Here is a 22,954-nt window from a genome sequence, read left to right as displayed (position 1 = left end):
TTTCATAGTACAAGCAGTCGAATGGAACGAGACCGTTTCTACTTAGTTCCTTTTGGAGTTCACCTTCTGGTGAAAGAATGCGGACTCCACCTTTACAGCACACAATAATATTTCCCTGTTTATCTGATGTCATTCCACCCCAATCTTGATTTTCTTCGTAACAAATCTCTTTAATAAAGTTCCCGTTTGGATTAAACAACAATATCTTATTCATGGCTGCTACATAAATCCTTCCTGCGTTACCAATGCATATTCCACTTGGACAACTCAACAGCTCATGTTCAACAGTTTTGATGAAGTTTCCTTTTTCGTTAAATACTTGAAGTCGGTTATTTTTCTTGTCGCTAACTATAATTTCATTCTTGTCATTAACAGCAACCCCCCATAGAAGTGATTCGCCAGCACCAGTTCCCCTCCCACTGACAGTTTGCACAAGTTTGTAGGATCGATTCTTGACGTGCATGACAAGAAGCTCGAGATTGCTGACATCCTCTCCATTTACACGCGCAGTGACTTCATGTTTTCCTTCCCGTTTTGGAATACAAGAAACCTCGTAGCTGCCATTATTCTTGTTCACAATTTTAGTCTCTCCAGCGAGTGTTCCATCTTCTATCGAGGCCAACTCCACGACAACATGATCACCAGGCGAATATGACTGTTTCCCTTTGGCATTCCGAGTTAAAAGTTTAAATCGGGTTTCCAAGCCCGCACTCGCTTCTTTCAAGTCTTCCACGGTACATTGATTCACTTTTGTGTCAGTTTTGGCTAGGATACCGATTCCTGAATTTTGCATACTGTCACATAAAGCTTTGTTTTTCAAGAAGACAATGTGGAAATCGAAAGTTTCCTTGTCTTGAGTAGATGTGATCAATTCTGGTGCCGGATGTTTTTGCAGTAGCTCGCTTATGGACGCTTTTGCCCTCACAAGATCTGCAGTTGTGCTGAAGTCAATGAAATGCCTGGCTTGTGACATAGTGTCGTCAACCTTCTTGAGATGATCGCGGACTATTGTTTCGTTCTTTGTCACGCGATCTTGTTTGATCTTTGCCTCTTCTTCCACTTTCATAATTAATTCCTGCTCCGATTGTTGAATTTCGTGGATCAGTGATTTTACTAAATCCTGAATTTGTGTTATCACACAGTGAGAATGCTGTTTGATTCCACGCGATTTCGCCTCCAATTCTCGCAAGCAATTAGAGAATGTTTGTCTTTCCTTTTCTGAAGCTTCCAGTTGAGCTGCCATACTGTTCTTCACCGCTGTTGCAGTTACTTCTAAATATTCCACGTCGTGTTTGCCATGTTCAACATCCACACAGTTCTGACACACAGGGATTGCACACATTTTGTAATAAAACTTGAGTGCTTCTCTCTCGTGACCCACCTTCTGACAAAACGCCGGTCGCTTGAGAACGACTTCAACATCCTTTTCTTGAAAATCTTTAAGCATAAGGATGTTGTGATCTCTGTTTGCGCGAAGAATGTTGTGCGCCTCGAGGCAAACATTACACCAAAATCCTGCGCAATGAAAACAATACGACGTTTCTTCGCTCTTCATCTCACAATTTCCACAGGTCACTTTCGAGGTGCTGCATTCTTTGATCGCCAAAGCATCTAAAATATTTTTTGGGTAAGAACAGCTAGGCAGAGATTCCATGGTGCCACTTTCGGGAACAACGATTTCAATCTGGCAGAGCGGACATTTGATCTTGCCAGGGCGGGCGCTAGTTCTCGCTATGTTGTTCAGACATTCAAGGCAGAAAATATGTAAACATGGCAGTTGTTTTGGCTCTCTGTACGGCTGCTCGCACACAGAACAAGTAACTTCTTTCTTTAGTGTTGTTACATCCATTTTAAACCTTAGACTTGACATAAGTCGACTCTTATGAGCGTCGTATTCGCGATAACCAGCGACAAAGTTGCGATAAGCGAGTAAAACTGACTTCTAGAAAGTGTCTGTGTTCTTCTGTCATGGTTTCTCGGAAATACCGGAAATGTGCAGGTGGTGTGCGCACTATGACCGCAATGCATTATTTTGATCAATTTTCAACATGGCGGAAGATTGTTGTGATGCGAGCGGTTTTTCGGGTGAGTTTGATCATCGTTTGCACAACATTCGCTGGCCTTTTCTCTCCTTAAATATTAGATTTGGATAGGTCGGGAATAGGTTAGTTAGTTTTTTGCGTCGAAAGTCTAACATTTTTAAAAGCGTATCATGGTAAATTTGGTCATTTTCTCGAACAAGGTAAAATGGCCGACTTTTCTCTTCGTCTAGTAGGTCGGACGTTTTTGTTGAACACGGCTTTCAGCTAGTGGTGCTTGGCGTAAAATTATAATACAACAAAAGCTTAGACAATTTCCAATATGGGAAACATAATGAACCAGTATGCACCAGTCGATTTACACCGTTTCGACTGAACGAAAATGTCCCTTTTTGAGTGTTAATCGTCTGTGACTTACTTATTCCTTTAGGCTCCTGGTGGAGCAAAGGGCGTCAACAATGCTTCGCCACCGAACTCTATTTGCTGCCGCCTTCTCTGCTGCGTTCCAGCTGATGTTAGCTTTCTTTAACTCCTCCTCAGTTGATCTTCTCCAGCTCTTAGCAGGTCTTCCCACCTTTCTTTTCCCCTGCGGATTCCACTTTAAGGCCTGCTTGGTGGTGTCAGTGCCTGGTTTTCTTAGTGTGTGGCCGATCCAAGCCCATTTCCTTCTTGCTATCTCAGTTGGTATGTGCTCTTGTCCTGTCCTGCTCCAAAGTTCTTTGTTACTGATCTTTTCTGGCCAGTGAATCTTGAGGATCTTTCTGAGGCACTTGTTGACAAAGCTTTGTAGCTTATTTGATAGAGCTTGTGTCACTTTCCAGGTCTCTGAGCCATAGAGAAGCGTAGCTTTTACATTAGTGGTGAAGATGCGCAACTTGGTTTTGGTGGAAATCGAGGAGGCATTCCAGACTGGTCTAAGCATGTTGAACGCCAGTCTCGCTTTACCAATTCTGCACTTCATATCCTCCTCAGTTCCTCCAGTGACTGTGATGATACTGCCTAGATAAGTGAAACTTTCGACATCTTCCAGATCCTCGCCATTCAACTTAATTTTGCCCCGCTGCTTGCTTTTGGTTCGCATTACTTTGGTTTTCTCTTTGCTCACCCTGAGGCCGGTTGTCTCTGCAATCTGTGCCAGGTTGTTGGTTTTGGCTTGCATATGTTGTAGTTTTTGGGAAAGAAGGCATATGTCGTCTGCATAATCCAAATCATGGAGTTGAGTTGTTAGTGTCCATTGGATTCCTGTCTTACCCTGATCTTCTACCTCTCTCATAATCCAATCGACCACCATGATGAAGATCATCGGAGACAACAAACAGCCTTGACGAACTCCTGTGCTCATTTCGAAAGATTCTGTCAGCTTCCCGTTGTGAATGACTTGACAAGATGACGACTCGTATAGGTCCTGTATCAGCTTGATGAACTTTGATGGAATTCCATAGTGATGCATGAGTTGCCAGATGATGTTCCTATCAACACTGTCAAAAGCCTTTTCGAAGTCGATGAAATTCATGTATAATGGAGTCTGCCATTCGTTGGATTGTTCGATGATTATCCTTAGAGTGGCAATGTGGTCAGTGCAGGATTTATCTTTCCTAAACCCTGCCTGGTTACATCGCAGTTGTTTGTCCAGGGCGTCCTTAAGCCTTTCAAGGATAATGCGGCAGAATAACTTGCTTGGGATGGAGAGAAGCATAATTCCACGCCAGTTGTTGCAGAGTCCAAGATCTCCCTTTTTGGGCAGCTTCACCAGATAACCATGCTTCCATTCTGTTGGAACTTTCTCTGCTTCCCAGATCTTAAGGAAAAGTGGATGTAGCATTTCTGCTGTGTTGTTAGGATCGATTTTGAGTGCTTCAGGCGGAATCCCGTCTGGTCCTGCTGCCTTCCCATTCTTCAGTTGTTTCACAGCTCTAACAATCTCTGCTTTGGATGGTGGATGGATGCTGACAGTTAGAAGGGGTCCATTTGTTTCAATAAAGCCTGGCGTAACAGGAGGAGGTGGTCTATTTAAGATGTCATGGAAATGTTCTGCCCATCTCGCCCTTTGCTCTGGCTCTGTGGAGATGGTCCTGCCTTCCTTGTTCTTAACTGGCCTTGTCTGTTTACTTTTCTTTCCTGACATCGTTCTAGTTATTTCGTATAACCTCTTCATGTTACGCTGCCCTGCTGCAGTCTCAGCTTCAGTTGAAGAATTCTTTCTTGTCCTTTCTAGCACTCTTCCTTACCTCCTTGTTTAATTTCCAGTACCGTGATGTTAAGTCCCTTTGTCTGTCCTGCTCTTTGCATCCATTGATCTCTTCCTTAACACCTTTCCTCTGCAGGATCAGAGACCAAGTTTCGTTGGACAGCCATTCCTTTCGGTTACTCGCCCTTCTACCTAGGACTTCATCGCATGACTCTTGCCACGTCTTTTTCAATCCTGCCCAGTGATTGTTGAGATCGTCATCCACAAATTCAAGGGCGGAGAACTTGTTCTTTACTGTGCAATTGAACATCTTCGCTGTTTCACTGCAACTGAGATTGGGGATGTTGTATTTGCAGTGAGGTCTAGCTGAAGGGTCGCGGTATGCCCTAAGTTTCACCTTAAAGGTCCCCAGTAGAAGATGGTGGTCTGAGGCAATGTCTGCCCCTCTCTTTACTCTCACGTCCAACAAACTCGATCTCCATTTCCTGGCAATTGTAATATGGTCTATCTGATTTGCCGTTCGTCCATCGGGAGATATCCAGGTGGCTTTATGAGTGGCTCTGTGGGGAAAAATGCTTCCACCAATGACTAGGTCATTGAAAGCACAAAAATCGGTAAACCGTTCTCCATTTTCGCTCATGCAGCCCAATCCATGGCAACCCATGACCCTCTCCTTTCCGGTGTTGTCAGGACCTATCTTGGCGTTGAAGTCACCCAAAAGAATTTTGATGTCTCGTCTTGGTATGTGATCTAAAACACCTTGGAGACTACTATAAAATTCTTCTTTCTGGTCATCTGCTGCGGTGTTAGTTGGGGCATAACAGTTTATGATGGTGACCTTTCTGCCCTTGGAGTTAAATCTTGCTGTGATAATCCTTGGTGACACTGGATTCCATTCAGTCAAGGCCTTTGCTGCTGACTCGCTTAACATAAACGCCACTCCTTCCGTGTGTGCATGTTGTTCGTCTTCATGCCCAGAGTAAACCAGCTGCTCTCCAGTCGCTAGCGTAACCTGACCTGCTCCATTCCACCTGCTTTCACAGATAGCAAGCACCGCGATGTTATATTGGCGCATCTCGTTTGCCACTTGAGTGGCCCTTCCTGCCTCATACAGGGTGCGGACATTCCATGTCCCAATCCTAGTCCTGCCCTTCATCGTCAAAAGAGTCGTCGGCCGTCTGGCTTCCCGTGGGATTTCACCAGATGGCGTCATGCAGCTCTCCAAAGAGGCCTCTTGTAGAATCAGGCTAGCTGTTGTAAACATTGTTTCCGTTTCTGTAATCGCTCAATCCACTGGTGGGTGATTAGCCCAGTCAGCTTCACCAGGGTCCCCGTTGGCCAGCACGTTTCGGGGTAGGTCCAGGCAGGCCTTCATGGCTACCGTAGCGGCCAGGAGAGTGAAACTCCCCGCCATACTTCGCCCTGCCTGGCAATCCCTTACTTTGCCTGTTTCCACCTCCTACGACGCGGACGTGGGGATTGGACTTATAGGAGGCGTTAATCGTCTGTACTATTGAAGTTTCCTGCGTCGAGTTCAGCACTTTCATTCTATAAATTTCCAATGTTTTTGGAAGGTATGTTGTTTGCTTCAAAATAATTTAATTATGTGTTCTTTGGGACTTAGGAGAATCCAATTTAAGAGAAAAAGTTGCTGTAGATGATCAAGATGAACGTCAAAAGACAGAAAAGAGCACTAGTTTACAGAAGGAGCAAGCGAATTATTTGTTTGTACTGTACTGATTCTTATGTCACGGTTGAATTATAGTTCCTTTTGAACACCCAAAATAATTTTTCAGTCTTTTCCGGTTTATTTAAGGGACTGAGAAGATAATAAATTGCTATTTTGTCAGTCAGCCTTCGAACAAGGTCAAGAGGATCTTATTTTTCTAATGGCAGCTAGTAATCATGCCTACATTGTAAGGTATGTAGCCAGATTAAAAGTGCTAATAGAAACTCGGCTGATATATTTTCTGTTTAGACTTTAGCACTGATTTACTTCAGCCCAGCAGACAATTTTTAATTTGCCTAAGTGAGATTTTTTAGCATCAAATCAAACCCAAACAATGATATCAAACTAATTTACAAGAACACAATTTTTTAAATTAATTTTACTTAATAACTGTATTTTGAAATCGTAGTTAGTTTGTTGCAGGAATTATCTTTGTTGATCATTTGAAGTGTCGTAAAACCAGAATTTTCTTCGATTTACTGCTGCTAAACACTGTACATCAGTCATTATGAGAGCAAAAAATAAATAACTTTTGAAAGCTAAAGAATTTTTGAAATAAAGAATAAGAAATAAGAAACAGAAGCAAAACAATTAGGAAGATTATTAGCTTTAATGGTTAGTGAAAAGTATGCCGTGAAAAGTAATACAAAATAAATCAGGACACGTAACATAAATAACATCAACATGTGACTTACGTTTTCCTCATTTCAAATCAAGGTACGATATACTTGTTCGTAGTGGTTAATAAAGCTAAAGGGTAACCGCCTTGTGAACATTACATGGTTATATTTAGGCTTAGCACATCCTACATCGTGTTTAAATAAAGGTTGCTTATCCAACTATGTTTACAAGCATGATTCTTACCTCTATCTGGCTTTGATGCAACTCCCGTCTAGACACACAAAACCGATATTTTAAACTCCACGCACTGAAGTCTAAGAAAATCTTTGATTCCAAAGATCGAAAACATGTCAAAACTAAGATATACATCGAAAGAATCACAAAAGCGGCGTTATTTTGAACAGAAAGAAGTAATTTTGGCGTTCACAAGAGATCCTCACACGACGGCCGTCATGAGCAAATGATGCGAAACCGAAACAACTACCAGCGTGCATTGCGGTCGTAGCACGCACACCACCTGGGAAATGTGATGATCAGTCAAACAGCCATTGGCTGATTTAACTTTGTTCGTCACGCGAGAATAGGCCTTTACTACTCACGATATATTGCCGCCATGTTTGTCGTCACTTTAAAATGCAAATTAGGCACTTGTTTTTTTTTTTTTTTTCACAAACAAACAAAAAGCAACGATTTTAATCAGAAAAATAAAAATTTCAACTCGCAAAATCTTATTGCCTTGTCATACGAACAATATCCAATGCCTTTTGGCGCACTGCGGCCAAAAGGTTCATAATTCCATTGATATCAAGCTTGCCAAGTTTCAATGAGAACTGAAAAATCCTAAAGGCCGATTTACACGGTACGATTTTGCCGCATGCGACATGCTTACGGCAGGCCTACTACGCGAATTGTTTCGTGTAAATCAAACCTACAACGTGCTTACGACTGTCATAGGCGTGTCGTAAGCTTGTCGCATGCGACAAAATCGTACCGTGTAAACCGGACTTAAAAGACTGACATTGTTTATACTGGGTGCATATTTGAATCACAAGGCTCTAACATCGGCAAAAATCAACGTAATTTCGCGTCTTTCCTCTCCTTTTCGATCTCTGCATTGACTTAACCCTGCCACCATGTGTTTATGACCAGCAGCACACTGATTTTAAGCGGCAATTACTATAATTTACTGCAATATAAGGCTTTACCTTTCTTATTGCCCCCGCAGGGTTTTGGCCCAGAGGCCAAAACCCGAGTAGGCACCCTAGGACTCCCCGCGTGTATACATACAAGGACAAAGAATATTTGTTGAAAAAGTAACAAAATGTGTTTGTAATGGGGGAAGCGTTCTCGATTTGACAAAACTAGGCGCGCACGGTCGTGACGGGTAATATTTTAGCAAGCGCGCACGGTGGTGTCGGGTACTTGCAACCACGAGGTCGCGTTTGGTCACCTTCGCGTTTCGAGCTTCGCCATCTGCTAGCAGCGTTTTGTTTTCCGGTTTTGCCCTACGCGTGTTCACACATTTTTTTTGTTAGTTATACGTCGAAAGATTTCGAGCAATTGGTTTCGTGTTCTTGGCTACGTGCCGGCTACCTATGTTCCAAGCGTTACATTTGTAAGGTTTGCTTTCGGAGGTTTGTTGTATCGTATACATCTTACAAGTTACAACGAGTAATAAACAAACGCGTGAACTTTGTCATGTAGTACAAGGTACAACGTAATTCGTTTCGCTAACAAACTGTCAGATTATTTGATCCAAAGAGTGGGTTGTTTTCTCGAATCTTTGAATGTGCCATATTTTGTTACTCGTGGAATTTTTTAGGCTTTTTGGCCTGGAAATTATTGTAAGTTTATTTTGAATGTTATAAGCCCGGGAATAAGCTTGTGTGCTGTCATCACGAATAATGTGTTATGTGTTATTTCCGCTAGGTGTTATTTCCGCGCACTAGGTAATATATAGAGGATATTACATGGTTGCGCGGAGATATGAAATTTATCTTCGAGTGTTCAAATCGATATCTCACGAGTGAGCGCAGCGAACGAGTGGGATATCGATTTGAACACGAGAAGATAAATTTCATATCTCCAAGCAACCATGTAATATTCTGTTTATTATATAAACCTACTAATTACGATGGTTTTGACGATTTTCCGAAGATTGCCGACCATTTTCCGAAGTTTTCCGAAGATTTGCAAAATATCGTCCGAAGGTCGTACGAATGATTCCGAACATTTTCCGAACTTTTCCGAAAATTTCCGAAGATATCCGAAGATTGCCGAAGATTGCCGAGGAAGATCCGAAGATCTTTCGATTTAATATCGATTTACTTTGGCTCATTCAGCATTGAAACAGGGCAAACTTGTCAGAAAATGTTTCGAAATCGATATCTTCACATCTGAAAATAACGTTATTTTCACGTGTGAAGATATGATTTTTTCGTGCGAAAGATTTCCTGGTATTTCACTGATGTTTATATAATAAAATTCGACTTGAACTTGTGAATATTTTTAGGACGCAACGGTGTCACACAACAAGAAATTCCGCATGACACAGTAAAAAAGAAGCCTAATTGTGCAGTCCATCGGCATTAATAATTAAAGGCGACAAAAAAACAAATTATAAAAAGGCGGGGGCAGCTTTATAGTGAGAACTATTACTAGTAATATAAAGACATGACGCGTTTACCTGGTAGAAAGCGGATCGGAGCGTGAGAGGCGGCTGTATTCGCGGGCTAGCGAAACTGCGTTTAGAAACGAAAGTTTGTTCGCTTATATCTCGCTAAAAATAGCTTCCTTCCAACTGAAATCTTGCGAGCAAGAAGGTTATTTTGCTCTCAGCTTTAAGCTGTGACCTTAGCCTCCTGTACCACCTTACTGAATGGTTTCAGATACACTTGCGCTACACATTGGCATTGTGACTTACCTTTTGTTATTTTTCTCTTCGCAAAAAGAGATCTGTCGTTCAATTAATTGCTGCTTTTCTTTTAAATGTGTCAAAAGTACGTAAAACTTGATTGGAAGTGTGTTCAAAACTCTCCTTGAAAAGTCTGGTCAGTTGCATTTTAAAACCGGTGATTCGTTGGCAATACCCTCTAAATAGCCCTCTATAATCTCTGTTCCCGGGGGTACTCCCATAAATTTCGGATAGGGGTGTGCCGCGAAAAATGACACCCTATTCAAGGGGAGGAGAAGCGTTCCGTGACGACCCACTTATAGCGGCCAACCGCGCACGGGCAAACACAAATCTTTATAAGTTCAGTTCAGTTTTAAGCTGTCGTTTAGCTGACGTTTATTAAAGCTGATAGAATTTAGGTACCCTATCTAAGGATCACACCGGGAACAAAATGCCAAAAGGAACAAAAATGATACCCTATTTAAGGAAAAAGAACCTCAAAAACCATATCCTATCCCGCGGCACATACCTATATAGCCCATATATGGGAGTATCCCCCCCCCCCCTACCCCGCCACCGGGCGTAAAACTGAAAAATTTATGAAAGAGAATCTTCGTCAATTTTCTTTTCGATCATTGTTGAACAAATCGATAAAATCGATACCTAATAACAGAAATCGATCAAAATCGATAATCACAAGAACGCGAGTGATCGATTTCCGATATTAATCGATTGATTATATTCCAGATAAAACGCAGGAACACTTGAGAAAAATTCAAAGGACCCAGCACGTTTTAGTTTGCGCGGGAAATATGAGGCCACTCGCGCGTTCACGCGGGAACTCTACTTTCCTCATTTCTTTAACTTTTAAAGGAACTTCAATGAAATCTTTCCGCAAAATACCTATAATTAGTTCACCTAAAGAGTACTAAAAGAATAATGCTTACCTTACAAGTTTTGAACCGTGGGCATGGTTTCCAAGCACGTGTGTACAGCAACACTTTTGCCGAAGGCGAACGAGTCAGTGTTTCAATCTTTCTCCAGCAAATCCTGAAAGCAAAAAATAAAATTGTAGTAAGTCACAAAAGAGGAACTAATTTAGGTTTCATATTTCGTAGAGAAAACGTTTTTCGTAAGCGAAAAATGATTTTTTTCGTCATGAAATTACACGAATTTCTTCGATGATTTAATACACAAACATAAGGCGATGTTTTAGTCAAATATTGGACTTGAAACAATATTAAGACACTCGCATGTTTGCACCAGTGCGCTTTTGTAACTCGAAGAGTGTTGCTGAAGTCGAATTAAACTTCAATCAAGTTCGCAAAAATGGGAATTCCGAGCCGCTGCTTTCGAAAAACCTTCCGCGTCCTTTACTGATATTTTGCGAGGAATGAAAATTTTTGAAGACGGCGCTTTCCCCGTTCATCACGTGATCATAAAACTCTTCACTAATTGGCTTGTTTAATTGCACAAAGTTGTTCTGTTAGGATTTCTTATTTTTATCTCGTCATTGCAGGTTTTTGATAAAATTTCAGACACGAGACTAGAATATTTACCCTCGGACGTACAAGGGGGGGGGGGGGGGTGGATGCCACCCCCTCTCCCGTAAGGTTTTTTCCCAATTTTGAAAAAAGCATTTACCCTACAATGCTGAACGTCATAAATACAAGCATGTCTTGCCAAAAATCGTCATTTTTAACATTTTTCTTGACTTTTTCCAGTTTTTTCAAACAGAAGTGTAAGATTTGTTTATTTTTACATTCCATAAGCATTCTTTTGCATCAATTTCCGTTATTTTGTGACTTTCTAAGAAAATGTTGAAATCCAAGATGGCGGATCCAAGATGGCGGCTCTTATGACGTCACGTGACGTCATATGACGCACAGCCAATAAAAATTATGTCATCTTGTAGAGTGAGCTAAGGGCTTTCTTCTCAGAGCAAAATAATTTCGCTACGCCTTAATATAACGAAAATTCCGGGGAGGGGTTCCATCCACCCCCCCCCCCCCCCCCCTTGTACGATGATGGGGGTATGAGTTTGCTTGTACGTCCGAGGGTTAAAATATCACCCTTAGTCACGTGTGTTAGTTCTGATTTCTGATTGTAGGCTAAACTGCCTGCTGGCTGTTTAAACACCGAGCGCGTGCTATATAAAAAGCCCCCACTAGAATTTTCTTAGTTTCAATTTTAAATCGTCGTGTCAGAAACAGTCGGTCTTGGAACAGCCGAAGAGCTCCGCAAATTTTGCTTTTTAAATGCGATTTCTGTCCGTCTGTTGGGAATTACTTCTTTCGAAACCAGAAATTGAAAAAAAAAATGGCTGCATTAAATCTGGAAACGCAAAACTATTGTTGCCCACGCTCAAACACAGTTACACTGTTACGATTTAAAAAGCTCAACTGAACATATATATATATAGCTGAACACGTCAATCGTTTCAGTATTTTGTTTCACGGCATAGGTCAAGAATTCAAAGACGATAGGGATGCTTTAAAAACAATCTTTACCTTTCAAAATATCGGCAATCCAGGAGTGTAACTGCCAAAGAAGGCTGCAATCCGGTAAGTGATGATCCTTTACAGTCTGAAACCAGATAAATGCGATGTATTACAAGGGGAGCCAAAAGTACTTAAGCGTGGTTGGAACTGAAATAAAATTAAATACGAGCAACAGAAATTACAATACTAAATGAGTTCAAAACAACACAAACTGAAACCTAAATAAACGAACTACTGGGACTTACAAAAGTCACGGTGTCGGGAAAAGGAAACACACTGAATCCCTGAGCAAACTGCAGCAAAAGAAATGAATCACTGGCTCAACTGAAGAAATAACGTCCAAACTTTACAACGAACTTTCAAAAACTGTTCGCGCCTAGCCTGCGAATACAGCCGCCTCTCATTTGTTCCCGGTGGCTGTATTCGCAGGCTAGTTCGCACCATGCGAAAAAATTAACATACTGCCACACGCTTAACATACCGCACGCAAAAATACATTGTAACTCTGTCTTGATTTAATAAAAGGTGTCTAAAGATTTTGACACAACTCTAGTTCTAAAGACATATTTTTGCAAGAAGCTTTGCATGAATCGACTAGTTGTAGCTCATGTTCAACGTAAATTACTCTAATAAATCTCTTTATGAACCAAAAAGACTGCATTTACGGCATTTTGTTCAAATCATGAATTCTACCAATTTAATTAACTTGTTTACAACATGAAATAACATCAAATGAAAACAAATTTTTAAAGCGCCGGAGCGAGAGATGGACTAAAGCTTTCTAAATCCATGCATGGTCTAAAATGAACTATCAGAAAGCATTTTACATCGACGATCGCTTCATTTTCAACGAATTCGGGATTAAAATAACTAAATAATTCATGACTCAGCGAGACCATTCGGTCATAGTTCATGTCAATTCACGGCCGGAAACCCCGCATATCGAATTGCTGCTGACTATCGAATCACAGGCCGCTCTGATTGCTAGCTTAGCCAAACGGCAAAATAATCATCAAATGAAGAGAATTCTACTCACATAAGGGTTTGAAGTGATTTCCTTTCAACCATCAGCTGCGCTCTTTGCAACCTTTCCATCTTATTCACAATGTAATACCCCGGATGTGGAAAAAATCGTTATAAAGGGAACCAATACCCCCGGACATTACAACAGAATTTTTCTAAGTCTCCAGCCAAGGAAGAGTTCAAGCCGAATATCGCCATGACCGCCTTCAAATCAGCCCTAAAGTCTAGTTCCGAGTCCTAGTTGATGTGGCTGAAGACCTTTGCCGTCTAAAGCAAGCACAACGCTATTTGTACCTAGCAAAACTGTACCGAGTCAAGAGTTCAACCCGTTAAAGCTTTGTTCTAAGGTACAATAACAGCCGACGCAAAACTTGCAAATCGTTAGACTTCCACCTTCATAGGACTTAATGATGTCCTCCGGCAAACTTCCTTTAGACAGCAAAATGAAAAATAGGTCCGCAATGCGTACGTGTGCCTAGGGCTGAAAGCCACTTGTGATTGTAGAAATTGGAAGTCTCCCTCGTACCTCTAATTTGCTTTAAAATATGCGCGGATATTTGTTCGTGTACAGGATTGCTTGGTTAAGAAGCATAACAAATGATTGGTTAATGATTGCCCTTGGTTGTTACCTAAACAATCCTACAAAATTGCTCAGTCAGCTTAAAGTATCTGGAGTGTGGAACTGAGTGTAATGATTATATGTAATTTGTAATAACAAATATTTCAATAAAGTAGACTGTTTCCCAACGTTGTGCCATATCTTTATTAGGCAATAAGAATGATAAACCTAGTATAATGGTAACAAATGATTATTTATGAAATAAATGATCATATAACAGCAATGGTATATGTAAATGTAGTCGAGAACAGAACAGAATGACAGGAACAGCATGAAATAAGTACATGCTGCTGAAATAATGTACGTCTTTGATAGCAAAAACTGAGAATTAGGCAATAAAAATAATAAAATACGAGTATGATACTGAGAAATTATGATCATAACAGGAATGTTTCTTAAAGAACACAACAAAAATAACAGTAACCAAACAAAGTAAATTAATGCTGCCGAAACAACAGTGAATCAAGACACATAAAAACTATGGTACATGTAACAATAACAGGCAGTCGAAGACTGCGTGAGGATGCTGGTAGTGGTATAAAGATATTTTAAAGCAGTGACAGAAACGATCAGAAGACCGTGGTACAAAAAACTCAAAACTTTTAGCGCACCCACCCTCAGTTAACAAAATTTCTTCACCTACAAATATCTCAAAATGAATTGCTGTATTTTATCGAATTTGAATCAGTTCTCCCGAAACTTCGCGATTTTATTAAATTCAACATGGCGAATGCAATCTATTTATGTACCCTATTAAAAATGACATTCTGACCGCGAATAGTGTTAATTTCTGACTTTTGTGGCCTTGATGGAGAAAGTCAGTAACTCAGGTAATTCGAGATGAAATTATTTACGAAACACAGCAGTGTGTTTGAGCAGCGTGAAGCAGCGTAAAATTGGCTTAAAATCGTCCCTTGAACTCGACTCACGATACTTTCAATTGCTTCCATTTAACCTTCAATAAAAAAAAAACTCAATTTCCTTTTTGAAGTACTGTAATAATTCTCAATTCAAAACAAAAAGCGGCTTACCTGAAAGTAAATAACACAAGACGTACGGCTCGCCGTAAAGATGCTTATCGGCTATAACTTTTGTCTTAAATCTTATTAATAAGTTTATATATGTTGCCTAAAATTTCGAACTTTTAAGTTTAAGAGATATAGAAAAATCAAAGAAACTTGAAAGAAATTCTGTTTCAGATTTATTTTCATTCATATCAAGATAAGGAATGTATTTAAAACCGACAAAATAGCGAAAACTTGAAAGACGTGAGATTCCGCTACACAAGCAAATGTTTTGAATTTTGGCTGCTCGCGGCGGCTTTTAATAACCGATTCTTCCAAAAATTCCATCAAAATTCGAAGCAACACTGTACATTACCATTTTGCTTTGTAAAGTGTTCAGAATCCGCACAAAGTCCACGATTACGGCGGTGTCACACTTGATATTGGTTAAGAAGCTCTGAATAGCATCGTTGAAAGCAGTGTACGTAACCATCTTATCCCCAATCTTCATGAGTAGTTGAGAGGAATTTCGCGGTGATCTTCCACGAACCTTCGTCTTTCTTTTTCCCGAACTGAAATTATCTTCAACGAAAATACAGCACCTTTCGAAGAATACAGCAATACACCTCTACAAGTTTTACCAGATCGAACGAGAACGGGTCGACGTATCGCTGACGCAATGACGAAATGCTCTGTTCTGATTGGATCGATTGACAATTCTATTGTTAACAAGAATATCTTCCATCACAAAGTGGTTCGATCACATATTGCCTAGGGGCTAGGCGGCCTAGGCCCTAGGCACAAAAACTAGATCACCTCTGTTCTACAAGTCAGCGCGCGCCATTAGAATTCAAAGTTCGGTAGATATGGCGAGTTGGAGCCTGGGTAAACTAACCAAAAGTAAATGGAAGGGGGGGGGGGGGGGGGGGTAGGTAGGTAGAAGGGATAAAAGCCATGAGTATAAAATTGAAAGCACTTCATTTCCACTGAAAGTAAGCCAAATAATCTCCCATGTCCTTAAAAGAAAAAAAAAAAAAAAAAAAAAAATCTCAACCCCATTCAATTTTCTTGACAGCCAGACTGTAGCCACCTTTTATTAAATCAAGACAGAACTATAAACAGTAAAATAACACAAAAAGGGTTAATGAGAATGCGCTCTTTTCAAACGTGGCATGTTGAATTATCGTTAAACGGAACGGCAGTAAACAAATCCAATTTGAAGCGTTGTCTAAAACCTGATTCTTCAGTAAATAAATATGTACTAAGTTATTCCAGAAAAAGAATTTATTTCTTAGAAAGGCCACTAAATTTGTGTACTTGCAACGCATTTATCTAGAAGATTACCTCGGGGTACGATACGAAAAGGAATCAGCCATTGACCCGACCAGACATGAAAAATAGTAATTTTAGGATTCTTTAAAAGCTTGAGCTACACCCAGATTATTTTATTTTAGGGGATTAATTTAAATTTTAAAGATTATCCCCTCCTCCCCTCGGGGGGGGGGGGGTCTACGAGGATAGACAGCAGTGCCGTCACCTTCCAGACTATTAATTAAACTCCAGCTGGGTTATGGATTCCTGTAGTGAAATGAATAAATTGCTTTATCAGTAGAGAGGAAGCCATTTCCACTCTAGCTGGTTTTTATGCGGGTCCTTTATCCTCGCCAAATTGGAATTTGGAAATGTTGGTTTTTCGGGGATATTCTATTATTTTTCTGCATAGTCCCGCGCGCCCGGCCACATGCCACACCCGAACTGGAAAGGTTGAACAAATTATTGAGCAGGGTTTGGAACGTTACCCACCACAGCGTAACCACCACACAGTGCACCCACCACTGGTGAACCACAACATAGTGCACCTACCATACAGTGCACCCACCACACAATGAACCACCACACAGTGCACCAATTACACATGGCATCCACCACACAGTGTACCCATCACGCGGCGGAACCACCACACAGTGAACCTCCTGACAACCCGGCCTTACCAATCGATGATAAGTGATATTAATCGATATCAATCGATGTCAATTAATCGATTGATATTGGAAATCGATGACCAATCGATGATGTGACTTTTAACATGAACGATTTTCATTGAACGACTATCGCTTTATCCCGGGCGCTTTATGCCACCGCACGATCGGCAGGATCTTTTATTCTGTTTAGCGCAAACTAACAGAATTCAAGTTAAACTTTACAAGAAATCGCCGCGTAGAACACAAGAGCAAAATACTCCTGTGCAGTTAGAATGGAAGACTTCAGTGTATAAACGAAACAGACTAACTTTACATGTTGGGATCTATAAGATTTAGTAGACAGAAATTTATAATTCTTATAATATACAGGGCCGCTATGAACAAGACACCGTTTGACCTTTCTCGCAGCTTTTACTAACTCCCGCGTATCGTATGTCGTTTACCGAAAGTCACGCTACTATTTAACGCAATCTTTGTTGAGAAAATGATGGGAAATCTAACCAAAAAAATTAAAATATAATTGCAAGATTGTTTGCATGATTTAGTGAACTTTTGCGCGTTGACCTTATGTTAGGTTTTTGAAAAAAAGAGATTGCGTACGTCTTGCGTAGCTTTATTTCGAGAAAGCTATGACCTTGTTTTAGAGAGACGTTAGGCGTCGTTAAGTTTATGTTGATTGCTTCAGTTTGATTGAGCGTTTCGTTATATAGACTTTTCAGGGCAATGTTTAAGTTTTTACTCCGGCTTGTTCGTTGTGACATTCTTGCACCATTGTCTATCATACGCAAAGCGCAAGTCTGTGGGTTTTTTAACGCGTTCACTGTTGTATATGCCACTATAGTTCAGGCAAGACCATGGTTCGATCCTACCGCCATCTCAGAACATTATTTCACGTTTCATATAAGTCCGTTGACTGAAGCGGACGGATGATAAAAGAATCAAACAGACCCGGACGACTCCCGGACGACTCCCGGACGACTCCCGGACGCGCACAGACGAAAAACCTCACGGCAGACAACAACGTGAACTAACTAACGCTGATTTTCAGCTATATTTATAATGGGAAACATTACGATACCAGAACATAATAAATGTTAATTACGAAATACTAGACAAGAAACAACGTACAAAAAACAACTACTACGGTAGAACGATCTTCATGTCTACGTCTCTCATGTCATGTTTTTCCTCATTGTCACGCGAACTGTATCCTTTGTGGTGCCCAGTCCTTTTGGTGCACTGTGTGGTGGTTCCGGTGCATTGTGTGGTGGTTCATCCCATGGTGGGTACACTGCGTGGTGGTTCACCCATGGTGGATGAACGTTCCAAATCTATATGAAACAAGAACATTGAGAAGCTTGAGAAGCTTAAAATCGGGCGCTTTGCCTTGAAAGGCAGGGTTCAGTACAGCAGAAACCACGAAGCAGTTACTTAAGTAGCACTCAGTCCGACTGTGTTTGTGTAAGTCACAGGGCTTGCATGAGCTGTATTAGTGTGCATAATATAATATCTAGAACGTTGTCGAGATTGCATTATTACTTAATGACATGATGGTTGCAATTTATAAATGTATCTCACACAATACAAATAAACGATTGAAGTAGACGACTAGACAATGTAAAGTTTTAAGACTTAGCAAAGTGCAGTGTATTGGTAATACTCTAAGGTGCGGTTTCACCTAAAGGTCGTGTGCTTTTCGGTATTTTCCAGGCATTGCACTTTGATGGGACAGTACTACAACTGTTTACCGGGGAACTACTATTGTCAAGAAAATGATCACAACTTGTTGATGAATGATTGAACATTTGTTTCATACCATTACTGTAATAGCAATTGATGAAGGCTTTTAGTCCTGAACCAAAGTATAAGGACTGGGAAATACTGAAACCCATTATCAGCCACCTTAAACGGAAATATCTTGTTGGTGTTTCAAGGAATCCAAGGAAACTTCACTCATCCCATGTATCTATGTATTGCGGTATTTTGTAATTTTTTGAGTGATTTTTGGGGATGTTTGGCAGGTGATAGTTTTTTTAAAAGAATTAGTAAAATTTAGACAACTAAGAAATATTGAAAATTTAATGTGAATTTAACATTGGAATTTGAAGTTAGAAATTGGCAGACGGACACCAAACAGTCCCGTGACATCCTGGAGTGTTTTTGCATGGGGGTCAACTGTGTGATGATGTTTCCATTTTTTCTTCAATCCCCACTGATAAAGAACTGTTGTTGGTGTTATGTTGGTGTTATCACATGTCAAGCCTTTAACAAGGTATGAAAGAACACAAGGATTTAAATTATTCTGGTGCTCAATTTTTGCGTAACTAAAATTATTGTTACTCAAATTCCTGATGGATTCTGTCTTAAACTGTTACGAGCTTAGTATTTCCAAATTATTGCATGTCAATGTAAGGCAAGACAAGACATGCCTTGGTTCTTATGTAATTCTCTTAAAAACACATAAGATATTGACTATAATTTTGTCTGTGCTATGGCAATTCACAGTGGGGTGGTCTTGATGTGTCTTTAACTCGTAGACTGGACTGGACTAGTAAAACGCGGACTAGTAAAACGCGGACCTGAAAAGCGCCTCTAGACACTTCGAATTCCTTGGCCACAATCATCTTACGGCTCTCTTCAATACATAATGTCTCAAAAAAACAGTAACCTCAGAAAGAAGTCAGAAGCAAATAAGGTCGAAAGACCGAATTTGAACATATAACGGCAAATGTTCTAATGTCACGAACGTAGGAGTCGTGTAGGCCCGTCACCTTTATTTACCACATACTGCCCCCAAATTAAAACAGTACCCTCAGAAAGAAGTCAGAAGCAAATAAGGTCGAAAGACCGAATTTAAACATTTAACGGCAAATATTCTAATGTCACGAACGTAGGAGTCGTGTAGGCCCGTCACCTTTATTTACGATTGACTGTTGATTTCTGGACGGGCCCCGTTCTACCTCGTGCGAGCAATACAAACGACTGCACTCAACAGACGTCAAGTAGTGGAAAGAAAGAAACATATGCACACAACTCATAGCATCAATCCCGTTGTTTTAGTAGGGGTTTGCAGAACGAACATGTGCTATACTGCAAAAACATCTCCACGCTAAAACAGACCATAGAGTGCTCAAAAAAGCTAGAAATATGCCGTCGAAGAAACACACAAGAGCTTCAAACACAAATTGTTTCGCTCGCTAAACCGTTTAATTTTATCCGATTTACAAGCGCTTGTTTTACAAGTCCGCGTTCTACAAGTCTGTGCTTAACAAGCCCTCCTTTTACAAGTCCGCGTTTTACAAGTCCGCGTTTTACTAGTCCGCGTTTTACAAGTCCGCGTTTTACTAGTCCGCGCTTTACTAGTCCTCCTTTTACAAGTCCGCGTTTTATCTGAGTCCGCGTTTTACTAGTCCGCGTTTTACAAGTCCGCGTTTTACTAGTCCGCGTTATACTAGTCCGCGTTTTACAAGTCCGCGTTTTACTAGTCCGCGTTTTACTAGTCCAGTCCAGTCCTCGAAATACAGTATCCCAAAACTCCCCGCCCTCTAAAGATAAGTCCTTCACGGTTCTTGTCGTTTTTCGGTGCCTATTCATCTTCGGCATCTTTCTCATCCACCTCTCGTTCTGTCCTGTGTCTGTCATCACACGAAAGAAAAGCTGATTCTCAAAAAATCTGCCACAAAAGGAAATTGACAAAAACAATATGAAAACCATATATCGAAAGTTTCTTATTCTAAAATTTTATCATACGTCTTAATTCAGAGCTACAAAGAAGTTCCTCCTTTTGAGTTATTGATACTGTTCTTACAGTACCTCTTTCCACTAGCGAAATTTTACAAAATTCCTTCGCGGCGAAAAGGTAGCGCGAATCCACAACAGACTCCAATCGAGAGTGGGTTAATTCTAGATTACTATTAATTAACTATTACATCATTCATTTTTAAAATAGTTTCCCAAGCCGACTAAGCTAACTTAACGTCGAGTGTATCTTTCAGTACAAAACATGCCGTTATGACGCCGGAAATCCAGCTCACGCATACTATACCCCGTGACTCACGCAAACCTCCGACTTACGTGCTACTACAGTCATTCCTTTCTAAACATTTTTTTTTTTGACCACCACCGTACCTTTCTACCCAAAAAACTCATGAAACCCGCCCGGTTTTAACCTGTTTTAACCTTTCAAAAATTAGAGCGTTCGAAACTAAATAAGATCCGTAATCACAAACAACATACAGCCGTTTACCAGCACTCTTTAAAACTCCTGAAACCCTTCAAAATCAGGCAAAATAAATCTTTGAAATAACCTTTATCAATGTTTGTTATTTTTTATTCAGTTCTATAAAATGCCTTTCGTACACTACTGTCAAACAAAAATTTCAATTTCCTCAAAGTTTCAAGACAAAAGAATAACAAATATTTCGTGCACAATGTAATTTGATTAAGCCAATATATCACGTCTAAAAATACTTCAAGCAATTCAGTGAAAACCCGTTTTTTTTTCGTATCAACGAAAACCAGTTTCGAATAATCAATACATGAAAATAACAATAAGATCAAAAGGAAGAAAGGAACCTTTCTAATTATTTGAAGACTTTCAAAGCCGTGATATTATGCATCCAATCCGCGATAAAATTTAATTACAACAAAATCCAAGTTCTCATTTTGAAGTCCATTTTTTTCAGTTGATACCTTTATCCAACTTGTGAAAAATTCCATTCAAGTTCCTATTAATACTGTACATTCCCAATGTTTTGCTCAGGTCTTCAGAAGCGTCTTACTAACCAAATCTAAAATAATTCCAAAACATGCTGTACAAACATTCTACTCTTTGTGACAAACAACTTGACGACCAATTGTTCAGAAATGAAAATCGACACAGTTCTTCCTAAATAAAAAAAAAGTTTTACGGCGGAATCAGTCTCAAAAAATATACCGCAAGATCACACCCCCATTCATAGTCAGAAACCAGCAAACCATCTAGTTTGCTAAAAAAAAACACTGCGTGACATCAATGACGTTACCTTTTTCATTTACAAAAATAACTTTAACTTGTCAAAGTAAGTGCAATTTCACAATGGTGAATATCAGTACAGTATGGGACCCAGTTCTCGGCCGGATCCAGTTCTCGGCCACTTTGTGTTTAACGCGTTTTTTCACACTCCAGTTGAATTAAAAGAAAAAGGTAATTCCTTCAAACGATAGACTGATTCATGTGCTTTAAGTATCTTGAGTTTGATCGTTCAATTCGATATAGAAAGCTCACACGTCGAGTTTACGCGGAGGTAGGTGAATTTGCATTCCCGAAAAATTTGTTTGTTTACGGCTCCTTAAAATTCATGGATGTAGTTAAATTCGTATTTTATCCAAAAGCCCCCACCATACCAGCTAATTTTTGGCATGTGAAACGTAGAATAATTCAGCTTTCTGCTTTAGTTAACTTTTCGTTGAACCGTTGTATTTTTTGGTCTTAATTTACTTCGAAATTTTTTCTTGCGACGTTTGCGTATTTGCCAGTTCTCGGCCACCCTGCTCGCTATCACAGCTTAGCGCTTGATTTTTAATATAATTTCATCTGCTGCTGCCAGAATGAACGAAATAAATGTTTTAAAAATAAAGTTCAATCTTATCTCTAAGTTTTAAGCTGACTCTTGTCTTGTCTATTATTTCTATAACACTTAAATCTTTCAAGACCTTTTCACTGCAAAATAAACCATCTAAATGCACGGGTCACACAATGCGGTTTTGCCAGAACCTGCACATAAGCAACTAGGCGCGTTGAAATCCTTCTTTTCTAAAGTAAAACAAAGCCTCATAAAAATAATTTGGGATCGATATAACATAAATAGGTTTACAGAGTGATTTTATGACTATGAAAATTAATTGAGCATTTTTTTTACAGATAATTACGCACAAGCTTTTTAGTGGCCGAGAACTGGGCCAAGGTGGCCGAGAACTGGGCCCACAAATGGAGCGTTTATTTTTATTATTGCTCGGGCAAATTAATTTTTGACCGGTCGATAGCTTTACACCAAAAAGCTGAATAATGTAGCTAGCTCTAGGAGAAATTTTAAGTTCCTGCGGTTCTTCTGAGGTAAGAAATACAAGTTTACGTCAAAAGTGGCCGAGAACTGGGCCCCATACTGTACTTTGCCCATGGATGTAGTTAAATTCGTATTTTATCCAAAAGCCCCCACCATACCAGCTAATTTTTGGCATGTGAAACGTAGAATAATTCATCTTTCTGCTTTAGTTAACTTTTCGTTGAACCGTTGTATTTTTTGGTCTTAATTTACTTCGAAATTTTTTCTTGCGACGTTTGCGTATTTGCCAGTTCTCGGCCACCCTGCTCGCT

General features: G+C 40.1%; 1 protein-coding gene across 1 annotated transcript in view; it reads right to left on the bottom strand.

Moving 5' to 3' along the window:
• LOC144655111 (E3 ubiquitin-protein ligase TRIM71-like) overlaps positions 1 to 1,849 on the bottom strand; it is a 2,441-nt gene extending 592 nt beyond the window's left edge. Inside the window, exon 1 of the mRNA XM_078515327.1 lies at positions 64 to 1,849. Within this exon, the coding sequence (XP_078371453.1) occupies positions 64 to 1,849 (1,786 nt within the window). The remainder of the gene's footprint in view (positions 1 to 63) is intronic.
• Positions 1,850 to 22,954: the final 21,105 nt, after the last annotated feature.

This window comes from Oculina patagonica, chromosome 5 (assembly GCF_052425735.1).
Source record: "Oculina patagonica isolate OP01 chromosome 5, crgOcupat, whole genome shotgun sequence".
NCBI lineage: Eukaryota > Metazoa > Cnidaria > Anthozoa > Scleractinia > Oculinidae > Oculina > Oculina patagonica.
The sequence above is the reverse complement of the archived record's forward strand: the minus strand, read 5'-3'. Positions and strand labels throughout refer to the sequence as shown.